This window comes from Erythrolamprus reginae, chromosome 3 (genome assembly GCF_031021105.1).
Source record: "Erythrolamprus reginae isolate rEryReg1 chromosome 3, rEryReg1.hap1, whole genome shotgun sequence".
NCBI lineage: Eukaryota > Metazoa > Chordata > Lepidosauria > Squamata > Dipsadidae > Erythrolamprus > Erythrolamprus reginae.
In genome coordinates, this window is record NC_091952.1 from 149,707,023 (window position 1) to 149,728,563 (window position 21,541).

A 21,541-nucleotide genomic window follows, 5' to 3' on the forward strand; every position below is an offset into this window, starting at 1 on the left:
CAGATGGACTCCAGGGGGGGAGCTGTTTTCGCCCTCCCAAGGCATTGAATTATGGGTTTGGGCATTCATGCATGTACAATAGTGCATGCACATGCTGTTTCAGCACCCAAAATGTTCGCCATCACTGTTCTAGAATCTCCACAACAAAAAATCCCATTTGTCAGTTATATAATCTTATACAAAGACTTTCAAAGATAATAATTATATAAATCTCATGACAGTCCAACAATATCAATAATTATCTGAATCCTTTTTCAACATTAACTCAAATTTATGAATTATACAAATCTTATATAGAAGTATGTGTTATAGCCGTGATGATGAACCAATGGCACATGTGCCACGGGTAGCATGGGGAGCCAAATTGGAAGGCCAATGAGACATTACTCTATGCCAGCTGCAGCACACATGTGCACCCTGACCAGCTGATTTTCAGCCTTGGGGAAGGCCATTTTGCTCTCCAGTCACCCTCAGAGAAGCTTCCCTGAATCTCCAAATTGTAAAAAGCTGCCCAACAGACAAACTTGAAATTTGGAAAAACAGACTTCCAGTTTGCCCCTTGTGCTGTTTTTTGCACTCTGGAGGGTTCAGGGAAGCTGTAATATTTTCTTTTAACCAGCAGATAGCATTGTCACTTCCCAAAACAGCTCTTTTTTAAAAAAATAAGAAACTCCGTATTTTAAATCTACTTGTGACTTATAAAATATTTTTTTGCAAATTCTTTTTTCTTTAATTTCCACCAAATCCAATTATAAAAATATCCTCAAGTTTGGGATTTTAGACTTCTTCCTTTAAATCTCTTTATGGTATTTCCAATTGCTAGATAGCCGCTCATTCCATTTTTGAAGCCTCTTTTAATTCCTGTTAAGTTTTAAGGATTTTTTCTTTATCGTTAAATGGGCCAAACATTCACCCAGCTCAGTTCTTTTTCATCTCTCTCCAACACAAATGCTTAGATCTTGTTACCCAGGCAGTCCATGATTTCTCCATTCAGTTAATCCAATCATGGCCATCCCAGCTATGGCGACAGAATAGTTCTGTCAACTGTTGGTCAAGAGGCTGGTGCCGGCTCTTGGGAGGATTGCAAGCCCCCTCAGACCCCCAACTGGTGTCTCTCTTCTCCACTGTCCCTCCAGGGCAGATCAGACCTAGTTGCAGTTCGGTTCCAGGTCTCCTAACAGCTGGGTTTCAAGGTTCCCTGTGGAGCGCAGGAGATGCCCATATCACTGGGACGTTGGCCACACACCCTTTCCAGCCACAGTAACTCCTGAGTAGAAAAAAAAATTCCTCTATTAGGATAATAACTACAACCCTCAAACTAAATTTATCTGTATACTGTACAGAGAAAAGAAAGCATTTTGTTTTGAATGCTGAAAATTTGTCATGAGGGATGAGAAAAATCCGTAGGATAGTCCTCCAAGGGTTGCAATGTGTTTTAGCCTTGCAGGATTATTTTATGGATTTTTAGCCTGCTTTTCAGGGCACAATGATCATTTGCTCCATGTAAGTACTTCTATTACGTGGAAATTTACCATGCTAGGAAATTTAACTAGAACCCATATGTCTCACATGCTATTTTTCTGTAGCAGAATGTAGGGGTTTTTTTTAAAGGGGGAAGATTAATTATGATTAGTTATCCTCTTGGAAATTATATAGGTTAGGAGTAAATGTACCTCATCACACTTTTAACTCTGGCTCAGCTACCATTAATTTCTTCTGAGCTGTAATATGAAAAATCATATGAAAATGAACACAAAATATTTTTTTATTATTATAATAAAATGATTTTATTATTATAATTGGAAGAAATGCATCATATACATATGCCATATTCTGAAGTCACATTAAGCAACATTTAACATAATGAGAATGAGTCATTTAGATTTCAGAAGCATTTTAGAAGCATTCACTTTTCATTTGATTTAACCTTGACTTGTCATCTGAACTCATAAATTTATTTGGAAGAAACTTCTTGATTAGAGGTCATCTCCTCCCTGATGAATTATAGCTGAATTATAGCATCTTCATTGCATCACCAACCTTTCCCTGCAGTGTCGAAATCCATGTCCTCATTACCTTCATTTTGGCCTAAGAATGGTGGGTGACAATATAACTTATATAAAGGAAAGGACTGTAAGTTGTGAAACCAACTTATTCAAACCAACCATTATGCAAACAATATGTAAAATATAATAAAAATAAAAATAAAAGCACAATCCTTGGAGTTTCTCATGGTCTTCCTGGATTGATGGGATTGTGTAAGACATTATTCCCCAAGCTTTTTCCTTCATTACTGCTGTCTGTCTGTCTGTCTGTCTGTCTGTCTGTCTGTCTGTCTGTCTGTCTGTCTGTCTGTCTATCTATCTATCTATCTATCTATCTATCTATCTATCTATCTATCTATAATAAATACATACACATACCAGGCTCCCTTCCTTTTCACTTATCAGCAAAAATATGTAAATATATATCGAAATAGATCTATCCTAGTCTTCCTTAATTTTCAAATTTAGCAAAAACATGTGATATATATATATTCAGGATGGGTATAGTCACTGAAGTGATTCCCATAGAAGATATTTATAATATTTAATGTGTTAACACAACAGTAACTTGGCTATAATATACCTAACCTGAACTGAGGCAATTCTTGTTGACAGCTCGCTTTTATAGCCGACTGTCGAAACCCCTTGACCAATCACAACCTCTTATTGTTCCCTCTCCCAGAGCTTCCCCCGTGGCCTTCAATTACAATTACTCAAATCTGCTTATTAGGAAGTCTCTTTTTACTATTCATCAGAATGTCTTTGTTATGTTTAGATTATGGGTTTATAATTGTTATTTAAAAAAAAGATTTTGGGGAGAACTGGTGTATACCTGTTCCATCTTGTTCTTATAGCAGGAAACCAGAGCTTGCTTGCTTATCTATTTATTTTTTAGAAACAGAAAACCCTCTCATAGCAATAACTGGGCAACTTACAAAAAATTAAAACCATAAAGTTAAACCAAGAATCTAGATGACAAATGCTCAATGTTGAGAAAAGTACAACTAGGGAAAAAAATCACTAAAATCAATCAATTAACATAGTTTGCTTAATTTCCAAGCTCAGATGTTCAGTAGGGGGCATCTTAGCAGGCCACATGAAAAGCAGAATGACATTCACTCATTTAAGTGTTTGAGTATGTATTCACAGCTCATGGCTGCAGATGTAAGAAAACCTGGTGAGACCATGTGGTTTTGGCAATCAATTGCTTGACAGTTGCAAGGTCCTTTTGCAGTTCTTTTTCTTTTATTTCTGTTGGTATATTACTCATTGCAATCTTAGCTGAATCTTGGCTAAATCTTGGCTAAACAGTCTGGAAACAACATTCAATTTTCAGTCAATGTGTGTACAAATTACATTCCTTATTTCTGCAACTTGATGTATGAGTTTTTCCCTCAGTTTTTCTTGCCCAGCAAACCCTTCAAAAATGCGATGATTAAATTTATACCTGCCTTTCTGCTTATAAATAATCTTATTACGCACGCACGCACGCACGCACGCACGCACACACACCACCATGCTACACAGTACATAAGCATTCAACCAATGAATATATTAAAATTATTGTGGTGTGCAGCAGGAATTCTAGGTTCCCCTTAGTTACATGAAAGCTGGCTGGGTAACTTTGGGCGAGGACCATGTGGATTGTTAAGTGAGGGCCTCATATGACCTCCATCTTCTCACAGCTTCCCCTTTGACTTTGCTTGTGAAGAGCTATCTGGGAATGTTGCAGATTGCAATTATATGACTCAGGAACTTCATTGTTGTAATTAAAGGCCAGGTGCCAAGCACCTAGATAACAATTGTGTAACTATAACTGCAATAATTATAATTATGAGGTCCCGACATAACTATCATTCATTCAGTGCTGTCATATACAGTGCTGTTTCCCCCCCCAAAAAGACTGATTTTTATTTCGTTTTGGGCCCAAAATAACCACTAGGGCTTATTTTTAGGGGGATGTCTTATTTCTTTCCACGTACAGGAGGCCCACTTCTTCTGCTTGCTCGCAGTAGGACAGGAGGCTGTGCGGCATGCCAGTGCCATTGTCACAAGGTGGGGGCTGGAATTGCCCCATGCGCCTCGCACCGGCTTCTCTCAGGGCCCATGCAGCCAGGCTATCCATGCCCCGACACTTGCCTCACTTCATGATGGTGGCTTGGGAAGCCACGTCCAGTAGGACTCTGCATGACCATTGGCCCATTTCTTCTTCATGGTTGCAACAGAGCAGGAGGCCGAGCAACATGCCAATCCCTCCAGTGCTGTGACCACAAAGCGAGGTGGGGGGTGGGGGGAGGTGCTCTACAGTGGCTTACTTCAGGGCCCTCGCAGCCAGGCCATCCACCCCTCAACACCTGCCTTGCAAGTGGAAGAAGCAGACCGGTAGCCACATGGGCTCCTGCTGTACATGGTTGATTATGGTGCCACTGCAAGGCAATTGTCATGGTGTGGATGTCCTGTGGGATGCATGGGGCAGCTCCACCACCTCATGGCCACTGCACGTCCAACCAGACAGAATGGGTGGGAGCCGGCTCCGCCATCTCTTAAGTAGGGCTTATTTTGGAGGTGGGGTTATATTAGGCACACATGTAAAAACATGCTAGGGCCTATTTTTGGGATAGGGCTTATTTTCAGGGAAACAGGGCATTTCATGTGCTTTGAAAATGAGGACCACTTATAAAATTTAATTTATCAGTTAAAAGCTTGATGAAGCAGGCATCTTTTTGTTCATTTTCCTGGATCCTGGAATAAAGTTCTTGAGAGCATTCCAGGAGCTAGAAGCAAGATAGGATAAGGCCATTTTTTTGCCTAGTAGATAGCAAAGCGTCTGGCAGAAGTTCCATCAAAAGAGTCTGTCTTGCTGCTCTAAATCTTGCAGTTGATACTGAAAGAAGAGAGTATTTGTAGTTGAAGATTGAACTACAGCAGTGATGGCTAACTTTTTCCAGACCGAGCGCCAAAAGCATGTGTACAAATACCCATATTCCCCAACCCCCCAAAATGGATTGGGGAGTATGGGCATACTTCCTTCCTTCCTTCCTTCCTTCCTTCCTCCTTCCCTCCATTTCTCCTTCCTTCCCTCTATTCTCAGTCTTCCAATTCTCTCCCTGCTCCCCAACTCTCCACTGGGGGTGGGAGAGGCTCCGCTGCGAATTCCCAAAGAAGGTTAAGTCAACTTACGGGAAAGGTGGAGAGGGCGAGGCGAGAGCTCTGGTGTAGGCAGCGCCATCAGCCGAGCAACAGGCACGACGCGACTGCCTCTTTTTCGCTTTTTGCTTCTGTGCGCAGGTCGTCCGACTCCACCGCGTGGCTTTTGGAAAGACCACGTGGCTTTTGGAAATGCCACACAGCTTTTGGTTTTTCTCTCCTCATTTTACCAACCTCGTAAGGATGGAAGGCTGAGTCAACCTCGAGCCAGTGAGGATCAAATTGCTGGCAGCTGGCAGAATTAGCCTGCAATACTACATTCTAACTACTTTACCACCAAGGCTCACTGTATGTATTAGATTCATAATGGAAGAGGTGGTTCCTTCCACAGGGTAAGCCTTATGCAATTAGATGGTTCCTTAGGCAACCTAGTCATAAGGTGTTCGAAACTTTACCAATTTAAAATTAGTTTGAGATAATTCATAATTAGAACATAATTGATAGTACAGGTGTTTGTTCATGTGAACAAAAAAAGCTTTTCCTACATGTCTTAAAGAGTTCTTACAAGGCTGTGCTTGGCCAACAAAAGTTGCCAGATACAAGGTGCTCTTGATCAGTGAGGCAAGTTGGACCTGTAACATATAGTGGATTATCTGTTACTTTAAATGTGATCACTGGATTTTATTCTTTTCTCCTTTGGTTTCCAGAAGAGGAATTTGACTGTGGACGGCCATTTTGGTTCTTGGTCAGAATGGAAGCCTTGTACTCATGTAGATGGATCAAGTGTAGGCATTTGCCTCTGTAGAACACGCTTATGTGACAATCCGGTTCCAAAATGTGGGGGTCGCCAGTGTGAAGGATCAAGTATTGAGATTGTTAACTGCTCCAGGTATGTAAAAAGTAAAATTAATAATGTAATATTGAATTATTGGAAGATTATTTGTATCTCCTGGTCATTGCTGACAATGGAACCACTTCATATTTTATATGCCTAAAATAAGCCAGTGTAATACAATATATTACATATATTGTATGTTTGACAGCATGTACTTTTGGCTGCAGCTGGTGATAAAATGTACCATTTATCAGTGCTCCAAATGCAGCAGCAAGCACAAAAATTCCATTCCCACTTAGTGCAGAATAAAATATGGATTGTGCAACCAATTTGATCCAGTCTTACTTTCTAGTTATGTTCAGATTCTGCCTTTTCAAGATTAATGGGCAGATCTGGATCCCAAACTTTGTGACATTAAGGAATTGTGATTGAACATAGCAGTCTCTTAAGTGTACACTCAGTGGCAAACATGGATTTCTTACTGTTAAAATACTGAAGAATTATTTAGTCTTCTAAAAACAAAAAACTATGACAGAGAAAAAGCCCGTTTGCTCTCGTGCTTAAGGCTCCAGGGTAGAAGCCAGGAGACTGAAAGTTCTAGTCCTGCCTTAGGCTTGAAAAACCAATTGGGTGACTTTGGATTAGTCATTTTCTGTCAGCCCAACTCATCTTACCATTTGGTGAGGACAGAAGAAGGAGGAGGTAGATTTGTTCACCATTTTGAATTACTTATTATAAAAATAATAAAGATGGCATTAAAAAAACCCATCCAAAATCCACCCTTATAGTATAGAGCAGCGATGGCGAACCTATGGCACGGGTGCCACAGGTGACACAAGGAGCCATGTTTGCTGACACGTGAGCTGTTTCCCTAGCTCAGCTCCAATGTGCATGTATTTGCCAGCTCACTGATTTTTGGCTCGCACAGAGGCTCTGGGAGGGTGTTTTTGGCTTCCAGAGAACCTCTGGGGGGGATGGGGGAGGGCGTTTTTACCCTCCATGGCTCCAGGGAAGCCTTTGGAGCCTGGAGAAGGTGAAGCACAAATCTAATGGGCCCACCAGAAGTTGGGGAACAAACTATTTCCAGCCACCAGAGGGACTCCTCTGGGGCAAGGAAAGCTGTTTTCGCCCTCCCCAGGCATTGAATTATGGGTGTGGGCACTCACGCACACGCTCTTTTAGCACCCGAGGGAAAAAAGGTTCACCATCACTGGTATAGAGTCTTAAATTACCTACTATGTAGCAGACCTGTTTACCTAATACAGTTCAATCCTATCTCAGTCGGGTGTTTTGGAGACTCATAAATTCAGCCTACTGTTTTGCCTACTTTTCTTAAACTCTCAGTTCTTTTTTTTTTTTTTTTTTTCCAAATCTTTTTATTAATTTTCTTTAAAATGACAAACAAACTTACAAACATTTAACATACATTGTAGGGATGTATCATCCCTGCTCTTCTCAAAAGTATAATTGCAGATACAGAAAAAGGAATACACAATTGAATATCTAATTCAATGCTACTAATACAAAAAATATCTGGTAAAAAAAATTAACTGTCATATAAAAGTTTCTAATTAATTTCAAGTCAAAAAATCTTTAGAAAAAACAAATTTCTATTCTATCTATGTAAACTAAATCTAAGATAAATCTTAATAAGAAAAGATCATCTAAAATATCTATACTTGTTACTACTCTTCTTTCTTTATTTTTTTATTCTTATCTATCCATTCATAAACATTGTTCCATGTTGCGTAAAATTTGGTTTCTTCCTGTTCATTCAAGCGTCTTGTCATCATGTCCATTTCCGCGCAGTCTAATATTTTTGCAATAACTCCCTCTTCTTTGGGGATATCTTCCCCTTTCCAATTTTGCGCGTATATAATCCTTGCCGCTGTAAAAATATGTATAATCAAGTACAAAATTTCTTTTTTATAATTTTGGTTAGTAATTCCTAGCAAACAAAACTCCGGGGTAAAATCTATTTTCTGCTTTGTAATTTCTTTTGTCATTTTTTCTATCATTTTCCAATACATTTTAGCTTTATTACATGTCCACCATTGATGATAATAGGATCCTATTTCTTTCTTACATTTCCAGCACAAAGGTGATGTCTTTGGGAACATTTTTGCTAATCTACTTGGTGGGAGATGCCATCTATAAAACATTTTAATTTGGTTCTCTTTCAAAGAAACTGATTTAGTCATTCTCCAATTGCACATCCAAACTTTCTCCCATGTATCTAAATCAATTTCTTTACCTATGTTTCTACACCAATGTATCATACTATCTTTTAATGTTAATTCAATATTCTTGTGGGTAATCAAATATTTATATATTTTTCCAATTACTCTGTTGTGGTTTTTAGTGATTAACTCACTTAACAGGTTTTTACTTTTGTTAAATATATAGAGTGTACTATCTTTCTGGTATCTGGATCTAATCTGTGCGTAATGCCACCAATCAATTTGTATCCCTTCATCTTGTAGTTTAATTCTAGATTTTAATTTCATTTGATTGTCTAACAAATCTTTATATCTTATATTTCTTGAATCATTAATAGAATTTGGATGTATTATTGCGTCCAAGGGGGTAACCCAATCTGGAATTGTTAAAAAGTGGTTTTTCTTTATGTCTTTCCAGACATCAAATAAATATTTTCTCAGCGTGTGTCTTTTAAAGTAAGAATGGTTTTTATCTTTATCGTACCACACAAAAGCATGCCAACCAAGCATGAGGTCATGTCCTTCTAATATTGATGTTCTCATATCCTCTAAAGTTATCCAGTTTTTAATCCATGTTAAGGCGGCTGCCTGATAATATAGTTTCCAATTTGGGAGCGCAAAACCCCCCCTCTCTTTTATGTCTTCTAACATATTTATCTTAATTCTTGCCTTTTTCCCTTGCCATAGAAATTTTTTAACCACATTTGTTAAGTTTTTAAAAAAGTTAGCCCCTGGATTGATTGGGATCACTTGAAATAAAAATAATACCTTAGGTAAGATATTCATCTTAATCGTAGCAATTCTTCCCAAAAATGATATTTTTAGATTGTTCCATATTTCTAGATCCTTTTTAATTTCATTAATTAATTTTATATAATTATCATTTTTTAATGTTATTGTTTTGGCTGTTAGCCATATTCCCAAATATTTTACTTTTTTAACTATTTGCATTCCAGTAATACATTCTAAATTGCTTTCTTGTATTTTACTCATGTTTTTAGTTATAATTTTTGTTTTATTTTTATTTATTTTCAAACCTGCCACCTTGCCATATTGTTCTATTGTTTGGATTAATCTTGGTGCTGTGACTAACGGATCTTCCATTATAAAAGTCAAATCATCTGCAAAAGCCTGGACTTTGTATATCTCTTTTCTAACTGTTAAACCTTTTATCTTTGGATCTGATCTTATTTTTATTAAGAGTGCTTCTAAAGTCATAATGAAAAGAAGAGGTGATATGGGACATCCTTGCCGCACTCCTTTATTTATTTTAAACGCTTCTAATTGTTCATTGTTTAATATAATTTTTGTCGTTTGTTCTGAATAAATAGCGTCTATTAAATTAACAAATTTGGGGCCGAATCTCATTTTATTTAATTGCATCTTTATAAATGTCCAATTCACGTTATCAAAAGCTTTTTGCGCGTCTAAGAACATTAAAGATAATGTTTTATCTGAATGTTGCTCATAATACTCTAATACATTAATAATTGTTCTAAGATTATTTTTAATTTGTCTACCTGGAAGGAAACCATTTTGGTCTGAGTGAATTTTGCTGTTTATCACATTTTTCAATCTATCTGCGTATATTGCTATAAAAATTTTATAATCTACATTCAGTAAAGATATTGGTCTATAGTTTTTAATTTTTTCTTTTGGTGTATCTGGTTTATGAATTAAAGTTATCAAAGATTCCGACCATGATTTAGGAATTTTACCATCTACTCTACATTCATTAAAAATTTGGAGCATATTATTTCTTAATACTTCATTTTCTATTTTATACCACTCTGCCGGGATAGCATCCGGCCCCGTGGCTTTGTTGTTTTTCTGCTTTTTAATAACTATAAGGAGTTCTTCCATCGTTATTGGACTCTCCATCTTTTCTTGTTGCTCTTCTGTTATTTGTGGTAACTCTGCACTCTCTAGGTATTTAAATACGGCTTCTTCTTCAATATTATCATCTTTATACAATTCTTTAAAAAAGTTTTGAACTATATTTGCTTTTCCCTCTGGGTCATATTTTATTATTCCATCTTTATCTTCTAATTTTCTAATTAATTTAGATTGTCTCTGCTTTCTCAGTTTGTATGCTAACCATCTACCTGATTTATTGGCATGCTCAAAATACTGTTGCTTAGCTTTCTTTATTTTTTCCAATAGCTGATTTTGTTCTTGTAATCTAATTTTGTGTTTAATTAAATTTATTTTTTTCCCCAAATCTTTATTTTTCACATTTTGTTGTGATAGAAACTCTAGTTGTTTTAATTCATTTATTAATTGTTCATATTTTCTTTTTCTTTCTTTATTATATTTTGCAGTATAGGATATTGTTAATCCTCTTATGTATGCTTTGGTTGCATCCCACAAGTTCTGAGGGGTGGTGTCTGTATTTTTATTAATTTCAAAAAATATTTTTAATTCCTTTTCCATCCATTCTTTATATTCTTTCTCTTTCAAAATATTTCTATTCATTTGCCAATTGCGATGTTTTTTAATATTTCTCATATAGACTATAACTGGATTATGATCTGCCCAAGTATTAACATCTATTTCTACGTCTTGTATGTACTCTGCTGTTGTTTTGGGAGCCCACACCATATCTATTCTAGTCCAAATTTTGTGGGGGTTTGAGTAAAAAGTATATTGCCTGCTATGAGGATGCCTTTCCCTCCATATATCATTCAATAGCAATTCTGCTTTCATTTTTTGGAAAGTTGAGGGCAGTAAATTCTTTTTTTTCTTTTTACAACTTTTCTTCACCCCTATATATTGGGGGATAATGGTTCTGAACTAAAGTGTGGTTTTCAAACATGTACTGGTTTTTTAAAAATATGTGAAGGCATTTGATACAATAAGAGAGAAGAATAAGAGAGAAGATAAATCTTTGCTACCTTAAAGATATTATATTTATTGTAAGGTTACAGTAGAAGAATCTTACAAAAGTCTGAAAGTACTTCCACCCTCCCCTACCTTTACTTTCCAGAGAACTAGGGAGGTTCCCTTCTGAGATACTTTCTCCATTTCCTCCTGTGGGCTGCCTCTTGTCCAACTGTTGCCTTGATTATGGCGTTTTCTACAATTTCCCAAAGTTATTCTCACAACCATTAATTAGTGTAATACAAAAATTATTTGAGAACAGGTAATATGCTGAATTGTGATATCTTTTATTATTATTTTCAAATGGTGATTTTGTTTAGACCAAAAATATGCACAACCTATGACACAATGATTGTAACAGCAACAACAAAACAATCAAAACATTTTAACACAGTGGTTCTCACCTTTTTTAATGCTGCGACCCCTTAATACAGTTCCTCATGTTGTGGTGACCCCCAACCATAAGTCTAGTGCCAATTCTCCCAACAGAGCTTTAAGCTGATTGGCAGAAAGGTCAGAGGGACATCCCCACTGTAAACAACTGATTGGTCGGATTGTAAAAATATGTTCCAAGGCACCAGAATCGAAGCTTTAGTTCCTAACGCCATGGGAAATTTGTCTTTTCCCATGTGAAATGGTCATTCGACCCCCCCCCCCAGGTTGAGAACCACTGCAAATGGCAAAGTTGCTTAGTTGATGGAAAGATAAAAAAGAATACTTGAGGTTGGAGAAATTATATTGTGAAAGGTTTTTCTCAGGAATGTCTCAAATAAGTTGTCCGGTTTTAAAAGCTGTTTGGGCTTTGTAATGAGATTCTCTAGTGTTAATGAAAGGATATTTAATTGTTTTGTTGATCATTACTGTTCTTGCTCCAGGTACCCCATAAGGAGCTTTTTCCCCAGTGGAATCAAATATTTCTTTAAACATGCACACCTAGAAATTACTGAGCATGATCTATTGTTCTTACAGAAATGGAGGGTGGACTCCATGGTCAGCTTGGTCTCCTTGCAGCACCACTTGTGGAATAGGCTTTCAAGTACGTCAACGTTCCTGCAATAATCCAAGCCCTCGCTATGGAGGCCGTGTATGTGTTGGGCAGAACCGTGAGGAGAGGTAAGAAGCTAATATATTTATTTATTCATTCATTCATTTGTCCAATACACAAGTACATAGGAAGAAAATAGACATGTGATAATATAAAAAGAGTGAAAGTGGGCTTAGAGGAGAGGAAATATGACAGGAAGAGAATATATAAGATAAGTGAAAGAAAGGAAAGACAATTGGACAGGGGATGAAAGGCACACCAGTGCACTTATGTACGCCCTTTACTGGCCTCTTAGGAATCTGGAGAGGTCAATCGTGGAGAGTCTGAGGGAGAAGTGTTGGGGGTTAGGGGTTGACACAATTGAGTCCGGTAATGAGTTCCACGCTTCGATATCTCCATAATCTGTTTCCCCTGTGTTTGAATCTGTGTTAATGTGCTGTATTTCTTTAATATATTTCTTTAATTCTAAAAATAGACTATAATTGGACTTACCTCATAGGATATAGAAAAAATAATAATTTAAATGATTTATATTAAACAGATAAAATTAAAATTAAAGAGAAAAAAAATTGAAGACAGCTTCTTTTAGGCCTACATGTTAAAATGGAGATAAACCATGTTGGAAAATATAAATCACGGAGTTATTCTGAAATCTGCAGATGAATGGAGGAGAAATCATCCATCAGAAAATAGAAAATTAATACAAGATGATGGTATTGATCTGATACCACTGTTTTTCAAACCAGGAGATGCCCCAAATTAGTTATTATAGTACAAACTACCCCAAACCCTAAATTAAATGATGTACCGTAATTTTAAAGGCAAATTATTACATTCATTCATGGATGAAATGAGCTCATATTAACCATCATTCTCAAGGTTGATCCAGAGATAATTATTTTGCAACACATAGATAAAGGAATATTCTAACACACTTCCAGTTTATTCCCATTATTATAGAAAATAATGAGGCCATAAAGATGTGCTACTAATTTTCAGTAGTCAGCTGGAAATTTCTTTTCCTGGAATAAAACAGAGGCTGAAAGAGAATCATCTCAGTTTTAGAAAGAAAACATTTTTTTTCATTTCTGGGAATGAAAGGTGTTGAATGATTTTATTGCATCTAGATGCTAGAATTCAGTCTAAGAGAAAAGTGTGTATTCCGTTCAGATGCTGTCCATCATTAGAGCACCAGCTGCAATTGTCAGACCTGAAATTTTATTTTACAATTTAACCACTGACATAGTCTTCTATACCCGGCTCACTATATCTCTATGAGCAGACGTACATGGATTTTTTAGAGCGGAGAAAAGGGCAAAATATGCTACAAGAATAACAACCATATAATTAGACATTCTCCAATGCACTTGCAAGGAGAGTCCAGGATGGGTAATTCTTCAGTCTGATTGGTCGGGACTGAGTTTAATTTAAATAATAGGCAGGTACCGCCCCCCTTAGCCCTCCAGTCTAAAAACTCAGTCGCAGTATAGGGACTCTGAGTTTGTTTCTCTTCAATAAATTTATATTTATTGTTTATTGTTTAATTATATGTACTAATTTAATATTTTTTCTCTTCTTTTCTTTTCTTGCAGGTGCAGTTGGGGGAAAAAATTTTCCTCAGGCAGCCCTGGATTCAAACCTCCAGTGGGTTTATCCAGGGGTCTGCAGCTCCTCCTTTCCCAACCCCACGAGCTGGGTTGGCTGACTTGTTCCCGGAGTGAGCACCCAGGGAGACTACCTCCGAGGTAGACCCTGGAGGAGAGGAAGGGGTTGACGCCTCGGGAGGGTCCGTCCCGCCCGTGGCGAATAAACCCGAGGACCAGGAGAGGGAAGGTCCTCAGTGAAGAGGGGAGCGCGTCTCGCCCCCTCCCCCCCCCCTTACCATCGGCCGAAGGAAGACAAAAGGGGAAGCGCTGAAAGGCTCGAAATGCCTTTGTATACGGCAGGGACTGGCGGCGAGGAAAAACCTCGGCGGTCGCCGTTTTTTACAGCGCTGGAGGAAGGGCGGGGGAGCCAGTGGAGGCTTCCCGCCCGTTCCCTTGGCAACAGCCGGCGGCCATTTTTGAGAAGCCCGAAATCGAGCGGGCAGGCCAGTTGCTGTTTGAGGGCATCATTGGTTGCCAGGGCAACGGCCCGGCGGCCATGTTTTTTTGAACCCGACGCACAGCAGCGTCTCCCTCAGCAAGGCTGTTTTCGCGCCAAGTGTCCCCTCTGCCGGGAGACACGCAGGCGCACAACACCAACCAGCAGTTACTGCCTTGGACGCCATTACTGCTAGCGGTTTGGAGCAACGATCCGATTGTGGACTCTATCTTTAACAACCTTCGATTGCTGTTCAGTTGCTAGCCTGTGCAGAAGCAGACGATCCTTGCTGACTCAACTTTTTCGTGAGTTAGTCTTGTTGTTATGGCTGACCAATCTATTCAGGCTGGGGAGGAAGCCAGTGCTACCAGGCCCCCTACCCCCAAGGAAAGGCCCCAGAAACAAAAATCTTCGCAAGGGGCTGCGCTCAGGGAGGCCGAGAAGAGGATTAAAGCGCTGGAGAAACAGTTAGAATCCTCTCAGAGGTCTGGAGGCCAGCTTGCGCCTGCTCAGCCCCCCATTTCCATCCCTCAGCCAGCCTCCCCCTTATTTGCACCAGGGGTAGTAGGCTCGGCCTCAGTGAGGGATTGGTCACCGGAAAGACACTTCCAACCCTCAACTTCTTCCAGACCGGATGTCTTTACATTTGGAAGACAAGCAGCGTGGCCTAGCACAGCCACTGCTCCACAGCCAATACCCCCTCAGGGTGGCCAGACTACAGCAGCCACATTCACCCCTACGGCTGCTGGATTGCGCACGGCGCAGGATGCCTGGCAAACCATGCCTCAGGCCCTGCAGGACCTAATTGTCAGCGCCTACACACAGGGGCAGGCTAGCGTGGCTCAGCAGCAGCAGGTACCGGCCGGCCCTGCTCCGTCGAGATTCAGAGACCCCTGGACGGCTCCAGCCTCTCAATCCATCCTGGAGTCAGGGGAGGAGGATGATTTTTCCAGAGAGGGATTCAGCGAAGATGAGGATGAGTTATCCGGCGATGAACAGCCACCTGAGCAACCCGCCTTACCAGGCCTGTTCAAGGCCTCACTCTTCCGGGTTCTCCTGAACAAAGCCAGGATCACCATTGACCAGGCTGGTGAGGGAGGTCAAGGGGCTGCTTCTGCTCTGGATCAGCCTACGAGTGGTCTCTTTGTATTTCCAAAACAGGAGACCATTAATGTTCCGTCCTCCCATCTTTTTCTAGAGACTGTACAACGTCCATGGGAGAACCCAGCGACGGGTCAGGGCCCGTCTAACCTGGACAGACGTTTCTACACCTTTGACCAGCACATGGAGGACCTCCTGGAGCTGCCGATAGTAGACAAGCCGGTGACCAGCCTAGTCTCAAATGCCCTAGTCCCTTCAGAATCCCAGGAGGGACTAAAAGCGGAAGACAAAAGGGCGGACAATGTTGTTCGCAGGGCTCACCAGATGTCAGCTTGGGCCGTAAGAGCCGCCTCGGCGGCATCCTTCTTTAATCGAACTACGCTCCTCTGGATAAAAGACATTCAGTCCAGAGTCGATCCGCAGGATGCGAGACTACGCCAAGACTTAAACAAACTGTTGGCGGCCACCGAATTTTCGGCGGACGCAACAGTCAATGCCGCCAAGTTCTCATCAAGGGCAATGGCCACGTCGGTCGCCTCCCGCAGACTCATCTGGCTAAGGAATTGGCAGGCCGACGTGAAGTCAAAATGGGCCCTAGCTTCTTCACCGTTTAAGGGCAAGAAGCTCTTCGGAGACATCTTGGACGATGTGCTAGTGGAGGATAGGGATAAGAAGAAGATTATGCCCAACTCCAGTAAAAAGCAGGGACGGCGTTTTACACCCTACCAACGGAGGCAGTCCTTTCGGAATGATTCCGCCTCGACCAGCAACCAGGGGTCGAGGTCCTACTTTCAGGGATCCTTTGGTCAGGGTTCCTTTCGCACGGACAGGAACCCACAATTTGATTGCTCCAGGTCCTACCAGGGCCGCCGCCCCTTTAGAGGTTCCGGCAGGGGGTTCAGAAAGACCAAGTGACTTTCTTCTGGACATCCCTTTAGGCGGCAGACTAACCCATTTCTCCGACGTCTGGACCAACACCTCATCAGATCCATGGGCGACTTCCACAGTTTCACAAGGTCTACAGATCGAATTTCTTTGCCCTCCACCTCGTCGCTACCTGCCTTGTCGTGCTCCCTTGGAAATGTCCAAGAAGAGGCTCCTATATCAGGAGGTATCTCACCTGCTGGAGATAGGTGCCATCGAGGAGGTCCCTATACCTCAGCGGGGTATGGGGTTCTACTCAGCGATCTTCTTGGTACCAAAATCGTCAGGAGGGGCATGCCTCATTCTGAACCTGCGGAGACTGAACCTCTATGTAAAGTACAGGAGGTTCAGAATGCATTCTCTGCGTTCCATCCTGGCAGCCATCAGGCAGGGGGACTACATGACGTCCATAGACCTACAAGAGGCCTACCTACACGTCCCCATCCTTCCGTCTCACCGACAATATCTGCGCTTCAGCCTGGATGGAGCCCATTTTCAATACAGGGCCATGCCCTTCGGGCTTTCATCGGCCCCAAGATCCTTCACGAAGCTGCTGGACGTTCTCACGGCAGGCCTCAGGCAGCGGTCGGTGCGCCTAATGGCCTATCTGGACGACATCGTGATTCTGTCCAGATCAAGGGACCTTGCGCTTCAGGACCTGCATCTCACGATCCAGACACTTCAGGACCACGGCTTTTCGATCAACTTCGAAAAAAGCCACTTGACTCCCACAACACGGCTGGCCCACCTGGGTACCAGTATAGACTCCAGGAAGGGCCTTGTCTTCCTGTCCCAAGAGAGGCAGTCCACAATCAGAGAGCTCGTCCGGGGCTTGGCGCCACAGCAATTCCCCAGACTCTCGTCTCTGTCCAAGCTTCTAGGTACACTGGTGTCCTGTATCGACATCATTCCATGGGCCAGGTACCACCTACGTCCTCTCCAGTGGTTCCTCCTACCATACCAGAGGAGGAAGATCAGCCATTCCCACCTTCAGGTGCACCTCGACCCGGCAGTTCGACGGTCCTTACGGTGGTGGATTTCCCCAGCTCTAACAAAGGGGTCTCTCTTCCTAGACAAGCATTTTCTGACGATGACGACAGACGCCAGCCTGACGGGATGGGGAGCCCATCTTTCCTCGAATTTAGCCCAGGGCCTTTGGGACCCATCCGACCTGAGAGAAGTCAACATCAACTTCTTGGAGTTGAAGGCGGTTTCCCTGGCTCTCCTCAGCTTCCCGGACCTGGTAACGGGCCAACATGTCCGGGTTCGGACCGACAATGTCTCCACCCGGTCTCACATCAACAGACAGGGGGGGACTCGGTCTCGACGACTGATGAGGGAGTCAGAGTCCCTGTTCAGATGGGCAGAGGCAAATCTGGCTTCCCTGTCAGCGGAGCACATCTCAGGCGTAGAGAATGTGTGCGCGGACTGGCTGAGCCGGGAGACATTGGATCCAGGGGAGTGGCAGCTGGATCCCGCAATTTTTCAGGTCATCACTCGAAAGTTTGGGAGGCCAATCCTGGACCTGTTTGCTACCCGAAGCAACTCCCAACTCCCACGTTTCTTCTCCCGCTTCCCGACCCCGGGGGCGGAGGGGGTGGACGCTCTTTGGATGCTGTGGCCGCCAGGACTTCTGTATGCATTTCCCCCGATCTCCATCATTCCCAGGGTCATGCGGAAGATTCTGGAGCAACGAGCGGAGGTACTGTTGCTGGCTCCATACTGGCCGCGTCGCCTTTGGTTTGCGGACTTGATGCAACTGTCAGTGTCACCCCCCTGGAGGATTCCAGATCAACTGATTTCCCTCTCCCAGGGCTCGATTTCCCATCCAGAGCCACAGTGGTGGCAGCTGACCGTATGGAGATTGAGCGGCAACATCTAAGACAATATCTCTTGCCAGAGGCAGTTATTGATACAATCCAGGCTGCTCGCAGACCTTCGACAAGAAGAATATACCAGGCTACCTGGGTTTCCTTCTCCAGGTTCTGTGAGGAGCGGGAGGTAGATCCACAAAAGGCCTCCCCTCTCCTGGTCCTAAGTTTTCTTCAGGCGGGCCTTGAAAAAGGTCTCGCTCCAAACACCTTACGCCGTCATGTGGCCGCTTTATCCACCATCATAGGAGGGGGCAATTCCCGCCCTCTGACCAGACACCCCTGGATCAGGGACTTCTTGAAAGGGGCCGCCAACATCAGACCACCACCGATCCATAGGTTCCCTTCTTGGGATTTATCCTTGGTGCTACACGCCTTAACGGGACCTCCATTCGAACCTTTTCGACACATACCTCTCAGAATGTTAACCCTCAAGACGGCCCTTTTGGTCGCAATCACATCCGCCAGGAGGGTTTCTGAGATTGCAGCGTTCTCAATCAGGGAGGATCTCTGTACTTTTCACACGGACAGAGTGGTCTTAAGACTTGACCCAGCCTTTCTACCAAAGATCAACTCTGCTTTCCACAGGGCACAGGAGGTAGTCCTCCCAGACTTCTGTACCCACGGGACTCACCCTTCGGAGCTTAGGTGGCATAAGCTCGATGTGAGACGAGCTCTGAAAATTTACATTCGCAGGACTCAAGGATTCAGAGTTTCGGAGGCTTTATTCGTGTCCTTTGCAACCAGAACGTTGGGCACTAAAGTCTCCCCTAGGACAATCAGCCGCTGGCTGTGTGATTGCATTAGAGAGGCTTACCGAACTAAAGGATCCCCTGTGCCTCAGGGACTCACGGGACATTCCACTCGTAGTACGGCCACTTCAGCAGCCTGGAGGACCCAGGCTTCACTAGAGGACATTTGCAGGGCGGCCACTTGGGCGGCGCCGTCCTCATTTATCAGACACTATCGAATTGACTCTTTCGCTTCCGCGGAAGCAGCGTTTGGGAGGAGGGTACTACAGCGGGTGTGTTCCTTCTCAGAGCCCCCGGTCCGACCTTCTCCCTCCCTTGGTTAATATCTTGGGTATATCCCATCCTGGACTCTCCTTGCAAGTGCATTGGAGAAGGACCGTTGAAACTTACCTGAACGGTCTTCTCGATGCACTGCAAGGAGAGTCCAGACCCACCCAAAATTGGGACCAGGGACTCTTTCTGACAAGGGTGTGCCTTTGGGAGTTGTTTTTTTCTAGTTACCTTGAATGTTGAATAAATTTGTGTTAGCTATACTGCCCCTTCGTTTCCTTTAGACTGGAGGGCTAAGGGGGGCGGTACCTGCCTATTATTTAAATTAAACTCAGTCCCGACCAATCAGACTGAAGAATTACCCATCCTGGACTCTCCTTGCAGTGCATCGAGAAGACCGTTCAGGTAAGTTTCAACGGTCCTTTTAGCCATGCAGTTGTAAGAAAAATGTGAATAAATGGAGGCATTACACATGACTATAATTTGGAAAGACATAAAATAAAGAAACGTCTCCCAAAGTGTAGATGTGAGAAGGAGCCAATGAAAGCAAATGAATTTCAGGACAGATAAAGCCCTTCTTTATGTATCATGCATTCTGATTGTGTGTTAGCATGCTGCATGTAATTCTGGGCTGGAATATAGACAACAGGTAGTCCATTAATTGCCGCTGCTAACTTACAAAGGATAATATGAGCATGTGTGAGGAAAAAAATGGAATTCAGTTGTGGTTGTGACTTCCTGGCCAGAAAATGCCAGATTCATTGATACTTTCCTTTCCATAAATAGAAAACATTGTATAGCATTTAACCTACGGTAGATACAACTAAAGCTGGTAACTCAGTCTACATTTTGTATTATTAAGAAAGATACCCTTCATTGACCAAACCCCTGATGGGTGATGATAGAACCCCTGATGGGTGATGATGGAACTATTTGGGGGGAAAAACAAAGAAATAACAAATGAAAAAAAATGTGTCCATGAAACTAATGGAGTAGGAAGGATATCATAGAACAAATGAAGGTAGTCTGATCTTGCGGAATGGAGTTTATGGGTATACACACAGGGAGGTGTAGGATTAATTATAAATGCAAAATATATGTTAAAAATATTAACTTTTACCATCTGTGTTGTAAAAGTACATCTGAAATAAGAATTCTTAAGAGAAGATAGCCAGTGAATAGTGATAAAGAAGAAACCTGGATGAGTTTTGGAAAAGATCGTGCAACCTAAAATAATGAAATTTTTCATGAATAGATTGGTTGGAACCACACAGGGCAATCAAATGAACAGTCATTTGGAGTTCCAAGATAAATATGTTTAGACTGCTAACAAAAGTTATATTTCATATATGCAGCTTAAGCATTAACCTATTCATCCAGACACACAGAAAAAATGAATATAAAAACAAAACCAAGGCAGAATTGATCATTTACAATGAAAGGTTGGTAGAATTAGTTAATAATACAATAGCAATGAAGGATTATAAATGTGGAATATTTTTTCATACCATGAAGTGTGGATCTTTAGGGAAAATGCACATAGGAAAAAAAATTACCTGGAGTGAAAGTAGGATGATTGAAGGAAGGGAAAATATATATCCTATTTGGATAAGTATTATAAAATGCATTAATTTCCCATCAAAATGAGTGAAAAGTGGAAATAGGAAAGTGTGGAAACAGCTTGGAATAAAAAGCAGTTATTTTTGTATTACATAATACATACATAATACAAAATATAATAAAGTATGACTGATGATGTATTATTAAAAAGTTGTTTTGAAATGGGTGAAGAGAACTAAAAACGTCTCCAGTAGATTGAATAAAATTTAAAATAAAAGTGACAAAGTGATGCAGAAAAAAATGAAAAAGAATAAAATTAAAATGAGGGATTGTTGTAAAAAGTATTCTAGATATCTCAATCATAGCACTGTGGCAAAGATCAGAACTGGAAATTAAAATGATAAGGGTTAGCCTCTGACCAAAAAGTACTGGAAATGATTGATTAATTAATTAAGTATAGTAAGCGTATTAATAGTAAGTGTATTAAGCATTCTTTGACAAAGTGACAAAATTAGTCGACCAGGGGAATGCTGTCTATGTGGTTTACTTGGTCTTCAGTAAGGCTTTTGACAAAATAGACCATAACCTATTACTAAATAAAGTATAAAAATGTGGGGTGGACAGAAACACCACCAGATGGATTCAGAGCTGGCTAACCAACCGTACTTAACGTGTAGAACTACATCTACATGGAGGGATGTATGCAGTGAAGTACCCCAAGGCTCTGTTTTAGGCCCAGTACTCTTCAACATCTTCATCAATGACTTGGACGAGGGGATAGATGAGCAACTTATCAAATTTGCAGATGAC

The 21,541-nt window shown here is 41.5% G+C and overlaps 1 protein-coding gene across 7 annotated transcripts in view; it reads left to right on the forward strand.

Moving 5' to 3' along the window:
• The window catches only part of SEMA5A (semaphorin 5A), a 245,461-nt gene that overhangs the window by 188,181 nt on the left and 35,739 nt on the right, over positions 1-21,541 (forward strand). For all 7 annotated transcript variants that reach the window (XM_070747020.1, XM_070747021.1, XM_070747016.1 and 4 more), the window contains 2 exons: positions 5,900-6,081; positions 12,096-12,239. In XM_070747020.1, the coding sequence (XP_070603121.1) occupies positions 5,900-6,081; positions 12,096-12,239 (326 nt within the window). The remainder of the gene's footprint in view (positions 1-5,899; positions 6,082-12,095; positions 12,240-21,541) is intronic.